Source organism: Cervus elaphus, chromosome 21 (assembly GCF_910594005.1).
Source record: "Cervus elaphus chromosome 21, mCerEla1.1, whole genome shotgun sequence".
Taxonomy (NCBI): Eukaryota; Metazoa; Chordata; class Mammalia; order Artiodactyla; family Cervidae; genus Cervus; species Cervus elaphus.
In genome coordinates, this window is record NC_057835.1 from 56,939,136 (window position 1) to 56,959,333 (window position 20,198).

At 37.2% G+C, this 20,198-nt stretch overlaps 1 protein-coding gene across 1 annotated transcript in view; it reads left to right on the forward strand.

The window, feature by feature from the left end:
- The window catches only part of NUDCD1 (NudC domain containing 1), an 89,797-nt gene that overhangs the window by 24,834 nt on the left and 44,765 nt on the right, over positions 1 to 20,198 (forward strand). The window contains exons 3-5 of the mRNA XM_043880039.1: positions 7,847 to 8,032; positions 13,216 to 13,396; positions 16,022 to 16,204. Of these exons, the coding sequence (XP_043735974.1) occupies positions 7,847 to 8,032; positions 13,216 to 13,396; positions 16,022 to 16,204 (550 nt within the window). The remainder of the gene's footprint in view (positions 1 to 7,846; positions 8,033 to 13,215; positions 13,397 to 16,021; positions 16,205 to 20,198) is intronic.

The following is a 20,198-nucleotide window of genomic DNA, read 5'->3' on the forward strand; positions in this document are numbered from 1 at the left end:
GATTTTGTTCCCTTCCAAATAGTTATTAGTGATGAAAGTCTTCCTCTGGAAAAAGATCACTCCCTTTTAAAAGGGCAAGTTTTTAAATATCAGTGTCTTATAGTAAATGGCATCCTTGTTTAGTTTGACCATTTTTTTTAAACTTGAGTAGTGTTTTCTATAAATGTACATGTATTAGAAAAAAGCTCTGTTAGTTCAGAGCTTCTCTTCTTATAGCTGTAACTAAGAGATCTCCAACTGTTTTAAGATGTTTTCATAAATACGTGGTTTATGTATTAGTACTAATTTGCTGTTTGTTTAGAGTGTCCTTTGTACACAATATGTGGACAGTGAGATTTTTGTAATATGTTTCATTGACTCAGGAATCTAATTAAAATACCATATAATGTATTAGCCTGAAAGAAAAACTGAGTATAGTAGTTTTGCTCATACCAGAGGGTTTTTTTTTTGGGTGGGGGGAGGTGTTACTCTATAAGTTGTGTTCACTTCTGATGTATCATTTGTTTAGAAAAACTTGAGAACTGATTTCTTCTCAAGAAAGTGTGGAATATAGGAAAGACCAACTTTTGGAGTTCAGTCAACCAAGATTTGAATATTGGCCCTGCCATTTCTAGCAGTGGAGTTATAGGCAAATTATTTAATTTTTTTGAACAGAGCTTTTTATCTTCTTCAAGTGGGATAATAATTTCAACTTCATAAGGTTTGGAAATAATTAAATGATGGCAGAAGTCAAAGCACTTATTTAATACAATACTGTACATTATTATCATTCAAGAAGTACTCCATCTATCATTGAAATTTTAATTCTTCCACAATTCAGCTGTGTAATGTTATCTCAGAATGATTGTCAGCAGCTTTGAACATAGTAATGTTAACTTTTTTTTGACTGAAAGAAGAAAATGATTGGTTGGGACCAGGACATTATAGATGCTAATTACATAAAGCTTTATTATTAAGATGCTGTAGAACTGTTAATGGAGGGTATTCAGAAGTAATTTAGTACTCTAATTTGATTTATTAATGCAGAAGAAAATATTTTGTTGCCTACAGTCCATTTAAAATTAAAATGTACTCTGAAAATTAGGTTTCAAAAATCAGGAGCATTTTAGGTTCTTTCACATAAACTATCATTTAACTTTGACATAACTGTGTGTTTTCTTTTGCATTTTTAATTATTTTTGGCTTCACATTTGTATATTTGAATATCTTAATCATTATATTGGATTTTGCACTCATTTATCTGATAATCATAGTCCATGGGGTCGCAGAGTCAGACACGACTGAGCGACTTTCACATTCATATCCGATAATCAGATGCCTAGCAGTCTCAGTTATGTGAGGCCTTGTATTTAAAAGAAAATGGCTTAAAGCCTTCTTTAGGATGGAGCATGAAATGAAGAATGATCCTTTCCTAACAACGGTTCCCTAGCTTAGATGTTGTGAAGGGCATGTAGTGGGGGAGACCACTAGAAACTTTGCTTTGAAACAACTATTTTGAGGAAGAAGTTGCATTTTATTTTAACTTATTCATATCTTTTAATTATGTATGTCACATGTAAATTATTTAGTGTTTTAAAAAAAAAAAGTCAAGCAATGTATTGAAGCAGTAATGGAAATTTTCCCTTCACCACCAGTCTCCTTTACCAGCAGATCTCGTTTTCCTTTCTAACAGTAAACACTAGAAAAGCCTGATCTGTCTGTAGCTTACTCTGTGCTATGATATCATAGTGTTTGTTCCAACATAGATGGATTTATGTGTTTTCTGCATCTGCATTTATTTTTTTTTCAGTCATTATCTTAATGTCTTATAAATCTACTCAGGGGACTTAGTGGTCTGGTAGTTAAGACTTTGCCTTCCAATGAAGGGAATGCAGGTTTTCAATCCCTGGTCAGGGAGCCAAGATCCCACATGCCTCACAGACAAAAAACATAAAACAGAAGCAATATTACAACAAATTCAACAAAGACTTTAAAAATGGTCCACATAAAAAAATCTTTAAAAAATTAACTCTACTTTAGTGTAACTAAGTTATTTGGTATTCCAAATAATGGTTGTTCCAGTTAACCATTCATCTGCCAGTGCACTCCAGGCAAAGATGCCAGGTACACCTTTATATTTGAACACACTGGATTTATTACTTTGTGAAGCAGAGGAGGGATGTGTACGATGGGGAACCACAGGGTGTCTCAGTAAGAGGATGTTAGAAACGCCATTGTAGGATTAGGCTTGTATTAGATGGTTTGGGGAGAGGATTTTAGGAACTGGGGCTTTGCTCTGGGTTGGCTACTGTTAGGAAACGGGATAATTCCATGATGGGTATCTTAATAAGTCTTGTCCAGAAGGAGGGGAGACTGGACCAGGGCTTAAGCTGTGATTAGTAATATTGGCATGGATTAGGATCCTATTTGAGGCTTTGACAACATTCATATTTTATATGTATTCAGTTACCATTATGGAGTGATGCTGTTTTAGTCTTGTTTGGTCATAATGACAAAGTGTCCTCGTCAGACTGTGTCCTCGTCTGATGATGATGTTCTGTGAAATTGTTTATCAGGAAAATATAGCTGTTAGTGTCACGTCAGTTTAGTTCAGTCACTCAGTCATGTCCGACTCTGCGACGCCATGAATCGCAGCATGCCAGGCCTCCCTGTCCATCACCAACTCCCAGAGTTTACTCAAACTCATGTCCATCGAGTAGGTGATGCATCCGGCCATCTCATCCTCTGTCATCCCCTTCTCCTCCTGCCCCCAATCCCTCCCAGCATCAGGGTCTTTTCCAATGAGTCAACTCTTCACATGAGGTGGCCAAAGTACTGGAGTTTCAGCTTCAGCATCAGTCCTTCCAATGAACACCCAGGACTGATCTCCTTCAGGAGGGACTGGTTGAATCTCTTTGCAGTCCAAGGGACTCTCAAGAGTCTTCTCCAACACCACGGTTCAAAAGCATCAATTTTTCAGCGCTCAGCTTTCTTCACAGTCCACCTCTCACATCCATACATGACCACTGGAAAAACCATAGCCTTGACCAGACGGACCTTTGTTGGCAAAGTAATGTCTCTGCTTTTTAATATGCTATCTAGGTTGGTCATAACTTTACTTCCAAGCAGTAAGCGTCTTTTAATTTCATGGCTGCAGTCATCATTTGCAGTGATTTTGGATCTCAAAAAAATAGTCTTTCACTGTTTCCACTTTTTCCCCATCTGTTTCCCATGAAGTGATGGGACCAGATGCCATGATCTTAGTTTTCTGAATGTTGAGTTTTAAGCCAACTTTTTCACTCTGCTCTTTCACTTTCATCAAGAGGCTTTTCAGTTCCTCTTCACTCTCTGCCATAAGGGTGGTGTCATCTGCATATCTGAGGTTATTGATATTTCTCCCGGCAATCTTGATTCCAGCTTGTGCTTCTTCCAGCCCAGCGTTTCTCATGATGTACTCTGCATATAAGTTAAATAGGCAGGGTGACAATATACAGCCTTGATGTACTCCTTTTCCTATTTGGAACCAGTCTGTTGTCCCATGTCCAGTTCTAACTGTTGCTTCCTGACCTGCATATAGATTTCTCAAGAGGTGGGTCAGGTGGTCTGGTATTCCCATCTCTTTCAGAATTTTCCACAGTTTATTGTGATCCACACAGTCAAAGGCTTTGGTGTAGTCGAGAAAGCAGAAATAGATGTTTTTCTGGAACTCTCTTGCTTTTTTGATGATCCAGCGGATGTTGGCAATTTGATCTCTGGTTCCTCTGCCTTTTCTAAAACCAGCTTGAACATCTGGAAGTTCACGGTTCACGTATTGCTGAAGCCTGGCTTAGAGAATTTTGAGCATTACTTTACTAGCATGTGAGATGAGTGCAATTGTGCGGTAGTTTGAGCACTCTTTGGGATTGCCTTTCTTTGGGATTGGAGTGAAAACTGACCTTTTCCAGTCCTGTGGTCACTGCTGAGTTTTCCAAATTTGCCGACATATTGAGTGTAGCACTTTCACAGCATCATCTTTCAGGATTTGAAATAGCTCAACTGGAATTCCATCACCTCCACTAGCTTTGTTCGTAATGATGCTTTCTAAGGCCCACCTGACTTCACATTCCAGGATGTCTGGCTCTAGGTGAATGATCACACCATCATGATTATCTGAGTCATGAAGATCGTTTTTGTATTGTTCTTCTGTGTATTCTTGCCACCTCTTCTTAATATCTTCTGCTTCTGTTAGATCCATAACATTTCTGTCCTTTATTGAACCCATCTTTGCATAAAATGTTCCCTTGGTATCTCTAATTTTCTTGAAGAGATCTCTAGTCTTTCCCATTCTGTTGTTTGTTTTCCTGTATTTCTTTGCATTGATCTCTGAGGAAGGCTTTCTTATCTCTCCTCCTTGCTATTCTTTGGAACTCTGCATTCAGATGGGAATATCTTTCCTTTTCTCCTTTGATTTTCGCTTCTCTTCTTTTCACAGCTATTTGTAAGGCCTCCTCAGACAACTATTTTGCCTTTTTGCATTTCTTCCATGGGGATGGTCTTGATCCCTGTCTCCTGTACAATGTCACGAACCTCCGTCCATAGTTCATCAGGCACTCTTGTCTATCAGATCTAGTCCCTTAAATCTATTTCTCACTTCCACTATATAGTCATAAGGGATTTGATTTAGGTCATACCTGAATGATCTAGTGGTTTTCCCTACTTTCTTCAATTTAAGTCTGAATTTGGCAATAAGGAGTTCATGATCTGAGCCACAGTCAGCTCCCAGTCTTGTTTTTGCTGACTGTATAGAGCTTCATCTTTGGCTGCAAAGAATATAATCAATCTGATTTTGGTATTGACCATCTGGTGATGTCCATGTGTAGAGTCTTCTCTTGTGTTGTTGGAAGAGGGTGTTTGCTGTGATCAGTGCGTTCTCTTGGCAAAACTCTATTAGCCTTTGCCCTGCTTCATTCCGTACTCCAAGGCCAAATTTGCCTGTTACTCCAGGTGTTTCTTGACTTCTGCTTTTGCATTCCAGTCCCCTATGATGAAAAGGACGTCTTATGAGTTAGTGTCACTAGCTCATAGCAAAACCAAGTCCTCGCTGATACTACCAGGCTAGCATTGGATGTCAGGTGCTGCTCTTCTCTTCCTCACTATTGATAAACGACTAGATTGTATCTTAGTTTTTATTAACACATTTTGTCATTTTCATTATTAAAATAAACATTCTTGTTATGTGGATCTTAGTGTACATGTGCAAGTTTTCTAGAAGTGGAATTGTATTTGTTGTTGTTTAGTCACTAAGTCGTGTCCAACTCTGTTGAAACACCATGGACTGTATCCTGCCAGGCTCCTCTGTCCATGGGATTCTCCAGGCAAGAATACTGGAGTGGGTAGCCAGACTCTTCTCTGGAGGATCTTCCCAGCCCAGGGATAGAACCCGTGTCTCCTGCATGGGCAGGCAGATTCTTTACCACTGAGCCACCTGGGAAACCCACTAAAGGGTGTATAGCACATCATAAAATTTGATTTATAATCATTGTGAAATGCCTATACTTCTGTTCCTACCAACAGGGCACCTTAGCCAAGAATAGAGATTAACAGTCTAAGATTTTTTTTTTCCTGGCTAATGGAGGTATATTATTTTAATCATTTTTTTTTTTTTCTAGTGAGTTTGAATATTTTGGCCTTTTTTTTTAAACCATAGTTTTCCTGTTCATATTCTTTTACTATGATAAAAAAAATGATAACCTTGTCATTCTTGTTGAGTTTTAAAGGCACTTTGTATGTTATATATACTGTGTTATATTTGTGGCAAGTATTTGCCTTCCTGCCTCCTGTATGTCTTTTATTTACTCATAAGAAGGCTTTCTCCACACTGAGATTATTAAAACAATCTTCTAACAAAGCGACTTTACTTTTCTCTTAAAACATTTAGATAATTGATCTATCTGGAATAAGGAATGTTTTTGTATAATTTTTTTCCTAAAATTCCCTAATGTTCCACTATTATTTGTTGACTAGTCCATTTCTTTCACAATAATTGGAAATTCAACATCATGTTTTAAATGCCTACACAGGCATTAGCTTGCAGTAAAATTTCTCTTACTTGCCTTTCACTTAACTGACTGGATTAACTGATATTCTCTCTTCTCTTTTAATAACATACTGACTGAAGACGACAGTAAGCTTGATGTGTATTGCTAGTCGGCTACTCAGTTCTCTGCTGTTATAATTCTGTTTCTGCTAGCTGAGTTTTACATCAGTAATAATCAGATTTTCTCATTCTAAAAACTTGTCAACTGTGTTTGTTGGTGCATTTTCATTTAATGCAGTATTATATAAATCAGTAAAACATGAGTACAAAAAGAAGGAAAGGTGCCCTTTTAAAGAAAACAAAATTGCATGCTTTAGAAAGAAACAATGGGTCACTAAAAAACTTGAGGCTAATAAGGACATGGTTTAATTAATTAAATCTTTCTTAGTGTATGTGTATATATATTAATCTAAACAGTTCTAGGAGCAGGGAATGAAATACATGAAAAGTGAAAGTCACTCAGTCGTGTCCAACTCTTTGTGACCCTGTGAACTATACAGTCCATGGAATTCTCCAGGCCAGAATACTGGAGTGGGTAGCCCCTCCTTTGTCCAGGGGATCTTCCCAACCCAGGGATTGAATCCAGGTCTCCCATGTTTCAGGCAGATCCTTTACCAGCTGAGCCACCAGAGAAACCCTGAAATATGTGAGTCAAGGCTTGTTTCTGTACTGCAGGAAGACCTGTTAACTGAAAACTAAAACAACAATAAAAATCGAATACAGTTTGATGTATGAGGGGAAGTTTATTTTCTGAGTTGTAACCCTTCTTTATATATTTTTTTGTAAACATTTTAATGATGTAATCCATCTTACTACTTTATATTATGGGCTACCCAGATGGTTCAGTAGTAAAGACTCCACCTGCCGATTCAGGAGATATGCAAGAGACACGGATTCGATCTCTGGGTCGGGAAGATCACTTGAAAGAGGAAGTAGCAAGCTACTCCAGTATTTTGGCCTGAAAAAAATCCCATTAAGAGAGGAGCCTGGTGGACCACAGTCCCTGGGGTCACAGAGAGTCGGACACGACTGAGCATGAAGCACGAGACACTATATTTATAAAGCATGAGACACTATATTTATAAGGAGACACTAAATTTATAGCATATTTAAAAATGTGTTAACAAAAACACAAGTTGTTAATGCATAACATAGCATTTTCATACCACAGAGATGTCTGTGTAGGAATTTAGAGCATGATGTGATATTTCCAACTAGGTAAAAATACTGATCGTTAATTTTAAACTTAAGAATGAAGACTAGATTACTGCATTGCATTTGTTATCTATTGCTGTATAATAACTTACTTCAGGACTTAGTAACTTGAAACAATAAACATTTGTCATCTCACAGTTTCAGTGAGAAATCAGAATGGCTTAGCTAGGTGGTTACCTCTCAAGATTTCTCAAGAGAATGTAGCCAAGATGTCAGCCACAACTGCAGTGATCCGAAAGCCTGACTAGAGCTGAAGGGTACACTTCCAAACTTCACTCACGGGCTGCTGGTGGTTGTCAGGAGCCCTGAGTGCCTCCTCACGTGGGTCTGCCGCATGCAATCGAAGAGAAAGAGCAAGGTACAAGATGCAGTCTTGTATGACCTAACCTAAGAAGTCACACACCGTCACTTCTGTTTCTTACAAGTGAGCCAGTGGGAAAGCTCGTACTCAAGCAGGGGACTTGGACACCTACTTGTGAAGAGGAGAGTCACCAGTCCACTGCTGGTATTTTTATTTTGTGCGTTTTGTGTCAAGGAGAGGGAGGGATTCATTCATAATATTCTGCTTCTGTTTAGGACACTGCCTTAGGAAAACCACGAGAGGTGTTTCGACTTCCTACAGATTTGACAGCATGTGACAATCGCCTTTGCGCATCCATCCATTTCACATCTTCTACCTGGGTTACCTTGTCAGATGGAACTGGAAGACTGTATCTCATTGGAACAGGTGAACGTGGAAATAGTGCTTCTGAAAAATGGGAGGTGAGTTGTTTATCTTCAGACTTAATGCTGAGTCTGGAAAGTATATGCAAGTTAGATCTTAGTGATTTTGAAATAACACCTTTTTAAGGATGGTTTACATGTGACCTCTTGATTTTTATAATATATAGTGTTTTGGATATCTTTTAAATTATAAAATGTTTACCTTTTATGAAACTGATATAGTAGCTATTCCTGTTTTGATCTGGGGTGAGTGCAGTTGTCAAGAATTGCATTTGTTTTTCAGCAAATACCAACTGAATGCTTTGTAAGTATAAAGCAGTATCTTAAGCATTGACCTTGCTACCTTCTTTTTTGTAAAGAGTTGGCCAGAGAATTACATTGTCACGTCTTTTCTCCTTTTCTCATGTTTTATTCTCAAATATATTTACAAGCCTAGGACACTTCTACTGCACCACTTGGCTATCTGATATGTTTAAACTAGTCAAATAGTAACTTTACCAGAATATTCCCTATTTAGAAAAATATACCATAGCATCAGTTCAGTCACTCAGTCATGTCCGACTCTGAGACCCCATAGACTGCAGCATGCCAGGCTTCCCGGTCCATCACCAACTCCGGGGCTTACTCAAACTCATGTCCATAGAGTCAGTGATGCCATCCAACCATCTCATCCTCTGTCATGCCCTTCTCCTCCTGCCTTCAGTCTTTCCCAGCATCAGGGTCTTTTCCAATGAGTCAATGCTTTGTGCCAGGTGGCCAAAGTATTGGAGTTTTAGCTTCAGCATCAGTCCTTTCAGTGAATATTCAGGACTGATTTCCTTTAGGATGGACTGGTTGGATCTCCTTGCAGTCCAAGGGACTCTCAGGAGTCTTCTCCAACACCACAGTTCAAAAGCATCAATTCTTTGGCCCTCAGCTTTCTTTATAGTCCAACTCTCACATCCATACATGACCACTGGAAAAACCATAGCTCCTTTCCTGATTTGGAACCAGTCTGTTGTTCCATGTCCAGTTCTAACTGTTGCTTTTTGACCTGCATACAGATTTCTCAAGAGGTGGGTCAGGTGGTCTGGTATTCCCATCACTTGAATTTTCCACAGTTTGTTGTGATCCACACAGTCAAAGGCTTTGGTGTAGTCAATAAGGCAGAAGTAGATGTTTTTCTGGTATTCTCTTGCTTTTTTGATGATCCAACAGATGTTGGCAATTTGATCTCTGGTTCCTCTGCCTTTTCTATATCCAGCTTGAGCATTTGGAAGTTCATGATTCACGTTCTGTTGAAGCCTGGCTTGGAGAATTTTGAGCATTACTTTGCTAGCATGTGAGATGAGTGCAATTGTGCGGTAGTTTGAACATTCTTTGGCATTGTCTTTCTTTGGGATTGGAATGAAAACTGACCTTTTCCAGTCCTGTGGCCACTGCTGAGTTTTCCAAATTTGCTGGCATATTGAGTGCAGGACTTTCACAGCATCATCTTTCAGGATTTGAAATAGCTCAACTGGAATTCCATCACCTCCACTAGCTTTGTTCGTAGTGATGCTTCCTAAGGCCCACTTGACTTCACATTCCAGGAATCTGGCTCTAGGTGAGTGATCACACCATCGTGGTTATCTGAGTCATGAAGATCGTTTTTGTATTGTTCTTCTCTGTATTCTTGCCACCTCTTCTTAATATCTTCTGCTTCTGTTAGGTCCATACCATTTCTGTCCTTTATTGTGCCCATCTTTGCATGAAATTTTCCCTTGGTATCTCTCATTTTCTTGAAGGGATCTCTCATCATTCCCATTCTGTTGTTTTCCTCTATTTCTTTGCACTGATCACTGAATGAAGCTGTCTTATCTCTCCTTGCTGTTCTCTGGAACTGCATTCAAATGGGTATATCTTTCCTTTTCTCCTTTGCCTTTAGCGTCTCTTCTTTTCTCAGCTGTTTGTAAGGCCTCCTCAGACATTTTGCCTTTTTGCATTTCTTTTTCTTGGGGATGGTCTTGATCCCTGTCTCTTGTACAAGGTCATGAACCTCTGTCCAGTGTTCTTCAGGCACTCGGTCTATCAGATCTAATCCCTTGAATCTATTTGTCACTTCCACTGTATAATCACATAAGGGATTTGATTTATAACTGTAATTATGTACCAATCTCCAAGATGCCATTTTTACTTCAGTTTTTTTAAAACAATGTAACAGGCTTAAATCTGAGGGGCAGGTTTGGATTTTAGTAATAATGTGAAATTAGTTTCTTCAGAGCCACAGGTTTTGAAAGTAGACAGAGTGACACTCAGTTGTGCTAATAAGTACAACGTGATATTGCTGCCTTCTAAATTTCAGCAAATGGCCTTTAGTTCTAGGTAGCTAAAGTGATACGAATTTAATATTTTACATCTTATAAAACATATTTGTCAGACCCACAGTTGCCTGTAGACACTGGGCTTTAATTATTTGAGAAAAACCAACAAGCCTTAGTGGTTTACCTTTCTTATTGTTATACCAAATGCTGCACTACCAAATTGCGGTATGTTCAAAAAGCTAAACAAAAACACAGTGAAATACTAGAACAAGAGCCTATTTATAGGAAACCTTTGCAGTCAGTTGCAGTTTTAAACATTCTGTTCCTGCCTCCAATAAATTTTTCTTTTCTTTTCTTTTTTACTGAGGATGTGTGGTATAAAGCAGCCAGCTACCTGAAACAGTTGAAAAGAATTTGGAGAATGATGGACAGGAATGATATGAATGAAAATGTGTCTGTTATCAAGCTATGTGGATTCTGTTGGTTTTCAGTAGGAAGAAACACATTGACCCTCTTCACCTTCAGATTAGAAATAACACCATGTAGTCCATCAGAAGAAAATTCATATGGGTTTATGATTCATTCAGTTTCTGCTATGTATATCTCCTTGGCCCATATTAGGTCTTCAATAATATTTTAAAAATAAATTAAAATTTTAAATTTATTCCATATCCTCTTCAGTATATATACTGCCATAATGAATTCAGTCCTCTCTGGGGAGGTGGGAACAGTGGGGAAGTTATGAGACCAGGGCATTAACTGAAGTGGAAGGGATACTGTGGGGTATTGGTCACTTTGAGAGAAATAACTCAGAGTTTTGGGACTTTGCGGGAATTGGTGTAAGAGAGGAGGCTAAAGGTGGAAGTGATGGGGGCATGGTATGGCATAAGGGGGCCCAGCAAGCGTGGTGTTGATGACTGAAATGTAGAAAGAGAAATGAAAGAAGGCAGGGAATGTGTGGCCTCTAACGTGATGGGAGTGCTGTATATCAACAGTTTCACAATTGATTTGCCAGGCTTGTCAGAGGACTGGAAACATCAGCCTAGGGATTGTTAAAAGTCCTGACATGGTCTCTTCTGGCCTCACTCACATGAGAGAGAAAGAGCGGGAGGAAACAGTAAACTGGCTGCTTGGACTTGGCAAAACTTAACTGCTGTTTCTCCCTACTCTTATTTCCTCTTGTCTCCCAAGCAAAAACAAAACCCACTTAACCAAAAATATGTCTGTCTTCTCTTCTCAATTTTGGGTATTTAAGAGAGGGCCTGCCCTCCCCTCACCTATGGAAGAATTTAGAATTGATTCCAAAGGTCTGCTATTTGAATAATTTTGGCAGAGTTGCTCAAACACAAAGGGAAATTAATGACATTAAAGCACACTTTTCTTTTTCCTGAACTCTAGTTATAACTTGCAATGTTTTGTTAGATTTGGTGTACAGCAGTGATTGAGTTTTATATATATATTTATATTCTTTTCCATTGTAGTTTATTTCAAAGCGTTGAATATCGTTCCCTATGTTATACAGTGGGACCTTTTTGTTTATCTGTTTTATATATGGTAGTTTGTATCTGCTAATCCCAAATTCCTAATTTTTTCCTCTTCCCTCTTCCCCTTTGGTAACAATAAGTTTGTTTTCTGAGTTTTTTCCTGTTTTGTAAATAAGTTAATTTGTATCATATTTTAGATTTCACATATAAGTGATATCATATTTGTCTTTCTCTGTCTGGCTTATTTCACTTAAGTTTGATAATCTCTAGGTCTATTCATGTTGCTGCAGATGGTGTTATTTATTCTTTTTATGGCTGAATAGTGTTCCTTTGTATGTATACCACATCTTTATCCATTCATCTGTCTGTCGATAGACATTTAGATTACTCCCATGTCTTGGCTGTTAGCTGCTGTGAGCATTGGGGTAAAGCACCCTTTTCTTTATAAGGCTTTCAGGTAGCAGCCCACATGAGGGGATTCCAGATACAGGTTTAAAAAGAAAAAAAGAGCTAATTCTTGTGTTTCAGTTAGATTTGTATTCAGCTATTTATTTTTTCATTTATTTGAAAGACTTGTTTAGAAATCAGTCTTAAAACCTTTCCTATTCAGTATTTAACAAAAATATAACAGTCTTTTAGATTATGTGTTGTAAGAAGAATTTGATAAGATTTTGTACATCTTTCCATGATGCTTTGATTTGCTTTTTTTTTTTTTAGAAGAAATTTAAGGATTTAGCAGTTAGTGGAATTATCTTTTTAGATGAAATGAGATCTTCTATTTCTGAACAGTAAGAAAGTTTTCATGATTTGTTCTCCAGTTCCTTTGACTCTTTGTAAATTTATAGAAAACAAACAACAAAGCAAACCAAAAACAATAGGAAAGCAAGCACACACACACGTATATACAACAGTATTCAGAGACTAAGAAGAAGGCAGAAATAAATTAGATATGAGATATGATTAATGTATTAATATATATCATATAATGTATAAGATAATATATAACATAAATGGATGGGTATAATATTATATATTAATATATCAATAAATTAGATATGATATCTAATAAATTAGATATGAGACAGGGGAAGAGATGCAGTAAGGGAATATTGACCTCATTTCCTCTGTATGGAGCACTCTTTTTCACTTGGCAATTCTTTTCTAGATTGCTTTTAATTCCCTTTCCCTTGTAAATGCCATTTGGAGGCCCTGTTGTTTTCTGTGAGTACTGATCAGTTTTCTCTGTTAAACAAGTAGATCTTTTCTAAAAGTTATTTCTTTAAGCAGTATTTTAAACTTGTAAGCTTTTATTTCAGGGCTTTTTTGTTCTTGTGTCCTTGCAGTAAACAGTATCCAAATTACTTACCGGATTGTCAGAATTCTGTGTTTTTCTTCTGTGCTCAATGCATTCATGTAATATGTTTTTGTGAATGCCATCTTTTTTTCTTTTTTGTAGATTGTATTTAATGAAGAGCTTGGGAATCCTTTTATCATAATTCACAGTATCTCATTGCTGAAAGCTGAAGAACATTCAATAGCTACTCTCCTCCTTCGAATAGAGAAAGAGGAATTGGCTATGAAAGGAAGTGGTTTCTATGTTTCCTTGGAGTGGGTCACTATTAGTAAGAAATATGAAGGTAAAACAACAAAATTCTGATCTCTCTGCAGTGGTTGCCATAATTCAATAGGTTTTGAAATGCAAAGCTGTTCCTGTAAATGCTGTTTGCTTTTTCTTAGGCATTGTGTTGTGATTCTAGTACCTGCCACCCATTGGAATGAATATTTATAGGTAGTTTCTCCTTAGGTATGGATTATAAAAAAAATTATGTGCTTCCACAGTTGAATACACCTTTTGTGTAAAAGGAGACACTATTACATATTTTGGAAGAATTTAACATATGTTTTTAATGTATACAAAAATATATGTTAATATGTAACATTAAGCACAAGATTTGTTCTTTGAAATATTTACCGTAATTTGTTCTTCCCAGTGTTGTAGTTTTATCTCTAGAGGAACACAATAACTTAAATCTTTAGATTAGATGTTGGAAACTTTCTGTGAAGGGCTAGGTGGTAACCATATGATCTATCACAGTTATTCAGCTAGGATCTTGTGCTGCAAAAGCAGCTGTAGATGAAGGCATAAATGAATGAGTATAGCTGTTTGTTTATTAACACTGATGTTTGAATTTTATATAATTTTGCATGTATTTAAATATTCTTTTGATTTTTTTGAACCATTTAAAAATGTAAAATTTATTCTTTAGCTCAAAGGTCATGGTTTGCAGATCCCTGCTTTAGACAAATAAAAGCTTTGGTTTTTAAATCAAGGTCCACAACATGGGAGAAATCACCACGGGTGTTCTTCCTTCTCTGAGACTCTTGGTTCCGTGACAGCCTTAGCTCAGCCCACAGTGGCACTTGGCTGCAGCTCCTCGGCTTCCATTCTCTTCATCTTTGTTTGCTTCATTCAGCTGGACAGTTATATTTAGACTCACCTTTCTTTTTTTCTCTCCAGCCAATTTTAATTATTGTAATTGTAGAAACGTTCTTTCTGTGGTTCACTTTAACTTTTCTGGATGTTTCAGTTCCTTTTTTCCCAGAATTACTAATCTAATTGTGTTACTTTTTATTTTCTAATGAATATAACAGAGCAGTGTTGTATTTCTAGACTGTGTTGAGTGAAACATTTGATAAATTACATTTTGTGGTCAAGTAAGTTTGAAAATGTAGGCATACAATAGCCACATTTCACATTAAACATAGTTAAGTTTCTAAAAATCTTGAGTAAAAAAAGAAAATGTAATTTTGATCCAGCCTTTCCCAACCCATTTAGCCATGGAATTCACTTGAGACCCACTGTTTTCTATCCCATGTGTTGGGAAAAACCATCCTATAAAATACAGAGTGTCTAAGTTTGGGTCTTTAGAGCCAGGTAGGACTCTGCCTTGCATGTACCTATGAAAGAAAAATAGTAATTTTTACTTCATGAAATGAAAAGTCTATTCTTAAATATATATGAAGTGAATGTGTGAAGGTAGGTGAGGATTTAGAGAGAAAAATGACATATTTTAGAATGGGTTGTATTATGTATGTGTACGTATTATCATGGGAAGGATTGAGGGCAGAAGGAGAAGAGGTCGTCAGAGGATGGGATGGCTGGATGACATCACTGATGCAGTAGAGATAAAGTTGGGCAAACTTCGGGAGATGGTGAGGGACAGGGAGGCCTGGCATGCTGCAGTTCGTGGGGTCACAAAGAGTTGGACACGACTGGGTGACTGAACAACAACAACATAGTATTATGCATAACTCATGATGTTTAGTTATGATTTTTTGACTACTCAGTGTGAAGCTTATAAGTACTACCCACTGTAATAAACATTTTGTTATCAAAAGTAACAATGTTAAGTAAAGGTATGGACTCAAATGTTTGAGTACTTTTAAAGCAAAAAAAAAGAGAAAAAAAAACACTTACTTTCATAGAATAAATTCAGTTAGTTTACCAGAAAATTTCAGAATGCAGTTAGTTTTTCCTATCTTTAAAATTCTAAGTACAATTAATTATATTTTATGGCAAATAGATCTATATCTGAATGTATATAAAAATTATTTTTACCGTAAAAGTTATTTCATTTTAAGAAAACCTGCTAATGGGCAGAAAATAGTCCACACCACACTTTTTCCATTACCATCAGTTTGTGGCTCTTGTCAGAAGACACCTCTCATATATGGGCTGAGAAAGTAGACAGGCTGTAGTCAAGGAACGGGTAGATTTTTCAGAGGTTGATGTTCAGGTAAGTAAGTCACTTTTACAATTTAGAGCCCTGCTGTCCAATAGAAATTTTTCCAAAATGGACATGTTTGCGTGTGAGCCACTCAGTGTGATAGCAGCTAGGTATGCGTGGCTTTTGAACACTTAAAGTGTGGCTTATGTGGCTGGAGAAGTGAATGTCCATTTTTACTTAATTAAACAGCTACCATGGCCAGTGGCTACCACATTAGACATCACAACCTAGAACAAATTTCATCAGACCCATTTTTGAGATTTTATTTACAGAATATTAGGTTGTAAATTTTTTTTTTTTTTTAGGTTGTAAATTTTTTTATCCTTTTCTAAAAAGATACCTATAGTCTGATTTTTAATAGTACATTTAAAATATTTAATTTAAATTAGAATTATATTTGAATATTTTCAGATATTTTTATTATAGATTTTTGTTAATAATTTTCTTGTTCTAAAATGCTCTATTTTCTCACAGATAATAAAAAATATGAAATGGCTAAGTGTAATATTCTCCGTGGGAAGTCCGTGCCACATTATGCCGCTATTGAGCCTGATGGGAACGGTCTGATGATCGTCTCCTACAAGTCCTTTACATTTGTTCAAGCTGGTCGGGATCTTGAAGAAAGTAAGGATGAAAACATGTCCGAGGAAATCAAAGGTAATTTTACTTTGAATCTCCATAGAACTCCTGTGTAAAATAGATCTGACTTGTCCTCTTAGCTGGGTTATGAGTTTTACCAGGTCAGGATTGCCACTGAATTTTTCTTTGTTTTCCTTTATATTTCCCAGAATAGCCTTTCATAAAATATGCCACTTAGGTAGTGTGAACTGGTTAAATTTAATACTTTCCATAATTAACAAAAATGTTTTTTAAAATCTATGTATTATCTTACCTGATTAGATATTTAACAAATACTTAATGAATAAACAAATACTGATGTCTATTTGTTGTTGATATTTGAAAATCCAGCATATTAGTATCATAGATAGTAATTTTTAAAAATAAGGTAACCTCTTTTCATATGAAAGTGAAAGTCGCTCAGTTGTGTCCAACTCTTTGTGACCCCATGACTATATAGTCCATGGAATTCTCCAGGCCAGAATATTGGCGTGGGTAGCCTTTCCCTTCTCCAGGGGACCTTCCCGACCCAGGAATCAAACCAGGGTCTCCTGCATTGCAGGCGGATTCTTTATCAACTGAGCTATCAGGGAAGCCTCTTGAGATAGGTATGAAGAGGCTTATAGGCTTATCTCTTCATATAGGTATGCTAATTACATGTTCTTCCCTTTCATACTGAACTGAAAGAAAGTTCCTAGGGGGTAGAATCACTTAAGTTTTTTCAGTCTTGGATGAATGAATGAAGGTAATGTTTTAGAATAAAAGGGACTTTCAGATAAGTAAGGTGAAAAGACAGCCCTCAGATTGGGAGAAAATAATAGCAAATGAAGAAACAGACAAAGGATTAATCTCAAAAATATACAAGCAACTCCTGCAGCTCAATTCCAGAAAAATAAATGACCCAATCAAAAAATGGGCCAAAGAACTAAACAGACATTTCTCCAAAGAAGACATACAGATGGCTAACAAACACATGAAAAGATGCTCAACATCACTCATTATCAGAGAAATGCAAATCAAAACCACAATGAGGTACCATTACACGCCAGTCAGGATGGCTGCTATCCAAAAGTCTACAAGCAATAAATGCTGGAGAGGGTGTGGAGAAAAGGGAACCCTCTTACACTGTTGGTGGGAATGCAAACTAGTACAGCCGCTATGGAAAACAGTGTGGAGATTTCTTAAAAAACTGGAAATAGAACTGCCATATGACCCAGCAATCCCACTTCTGGGCATACACACTGAGGAAACCAGATCTGAAAGAGACACGTGCACCCCAATGTTCATCGCAGCACTGTTTATAATAGCCAGGACATGGAAGCAACCTAGATGCCCATCAGCAGATGAATGGATAAGGAAGCTGTGGTACATATACACCATGGAATATTACTCAGCCATTAAAAAGAATTCATTTGAACCAGTCCTAATGAGATGGATGAAGCTGGAGCCCATTATACAGAGTGAAGTAAGCCAGAAAGATAAAGAACATTACAGCATACTAACACATATATATGGAATTTAGAAAGGTGATAACGATAACCCTATATGCAAAACAGAAAAAGAGACACAGAAATACAGAACAGACTTTTGAACTCTGTGGGAGAAGGTGAGGGTGGGATATTTCAAAAGAACAGCATGTATACTATCTATGGTGAAACAGATCACCAGCCCAGGTGGGATGCATGAGACAAGTGCTCGGGCCTGGTGCACTGGGAAGACCCAGAGGAATCGGGTGGAGAGGGAGGTGGGAGGGGGGATCGGGATTGGGAATACATGTAAATCCATGGCTGATTCATATCAATGTATGACAAAACCCACTGGAAAAAAAAAAAATAAATAAAAAAAAAAAAAGGGACTTTCAGAAGAAGTTTGTATTTGTATGCAAAGAATTCATGTTCTAAATATTCAGGATAACATTTCTCTATAATCATTGCTGTTCATATTTCTGATATTTATAGTCAGAGAATAGTATATTTTACTTAACAGATTTGCACAGTATTTAACAATCATATGTATTACTCTTTGAAGCTACCCTTTTTATTACTTTAACAACTTAATTATTTAAAATAAAAATCAGTTTCACATTTTTATGTACTTACATAGCTCTTTAGGGTCTCCCTGAGAACTCACTTGGTAAAGAATCCACCTGCAATGGGAGACCTGGGTTGGGAAGATCCCCTGGAGAAGGGAAAGGCTACCCACTCCAGTATTCTGGCCTGGAGAAGTCCATGGACTCTGTAGTCCATGGGGTCACAAAAAGTTGGACACAACTGAGCGACTTTCATTTTCGCACAGCTCTTTAAAAAATAAATTTGTTGAAAAATATTTGAAAATATTTTAATAATAAATACTTGAAAAATATTTTCTCCAGGTGTTATAAATATGAACACCTGAATATAAGAGTTGTGTATGGTGGCCTTTTACTTCCCCTCTTAACAGCTTACTTTCCTCACAAGTGATTTTTTTTTCACAAGATCCCTTTCTGAATAAATTCTACTGCTTTGTCTTAGTTATAATGTTAAACTCTCCTGGAGCTTAGCCAGAGTAGCTATTTGTATTACTAGACCACATGCCCTTTAGGACTCCTTTGGTGAGTGGTTGAGGAAGAATGAAGGACTGCCTTCATCCTTGGAACCAGTTTGCCTGGTAGCTAGGCCCATGTGCTTCCAAGACAGATTTGCAGCCTAGTTGGAACACATCATGTTTTTGTTTTTTTGGAACACATCATGTTTTTAAATCACTAGCCACTAGTGTTTCTTTCATTGACATCTCACGTTACGTTTGAATTCCTCCTGAATTTGTTCTTCTCTTTTAGTGTAAACCACTTCCATTTTAGTGTAAACCCTTCAGTTTTTCTGTTTTCCTTCTAATAAACGGCCCTTACTTAACTTCTTGTACCTACTTCCTCTTGGGAAATTTCTTCTATATTTATTTTAATATCATCAGACTTTCACAATAAGAAAGGAAAACGGTTGTAACTTTAAAATTATGGATAGTTTGTTAATTAGCATGCTTTCTTTTAAGCTCTCTTCTGAGTATATATGCTGGTTTCATTTTCTGTAAACTTCAGTTAGACTGATATTACTTATTACCTGGGCTTCCCAGGTGTCTCAGTGGTAAAGAACCTATCTGTCAGTGCAGGAAACACAGGTTCGATCTCTGGTTCAGGAAGATCCCCTGGAGAAGGAAATGGCAACCCACTCCAGTATTCTTGCTGGAGAAATCCCACGGACAGAGGAGCCTGGTGGGTCTCAAAGGGGTCAGACTTGACTTAGTGACTAAACAACACCAATGTTATGTTTCTTTCTGATGAGTGAGTAGACAGATTAATGTTTATGGATGCTACTGAGCAAATATTTGTCCATTTTACATTTACGCCCTGCCTTCTTACTTCATGGTTATAGTATTATGGGCCTAAAAGTGTTTCTTAGGTAGATAGCTTTTTAGGAGCCAAGCATAGGGGATAGTGAAGAGGTGAAAGGAGGATTCTTTTACTGGGAACTTAGGCTAAATATACTGACAGCCCTTCAATTTGCTATGAAATTGCTTTCACATTGTGGGGATAAAATAGGCAATACTTTTATAAGGAAAATATATCTTTTATTTTTGTGTGGATGTCTGTCCCACCAAATAGTTGTAGTCTCCTATATCAGAGAGTTACTACATTGCCCCAACAGTGGCAAATCAAGGTTGTGATGAAAGTGTCAGGCAGGGTTTATGACATATTTGGTATTCTTTTAACTTGGAATCCTGTGTGTGTGTGTGTGTGTGTGTGCATGCATGCATGCACGCATGCTTGGAATCCTGTGTGTGTGTGTAAGAGGAAGAGGGAGAAGCAGGGATACTGGGAGGTAGGGAATAAAGAGTTGCTATGATTTGTATTTTATGAGTGTATATCTTCTAGGGCATTAGGTAAGCCTGGAACAGGGAAATGTCAAGTGTGATTGCTACAACACTTTGAGTGAAAATTCCCCAAGGAGATCTCTATGTATTTGTTCATAATTACTTTTTTGTGAGAAGATCACTAGAAAAG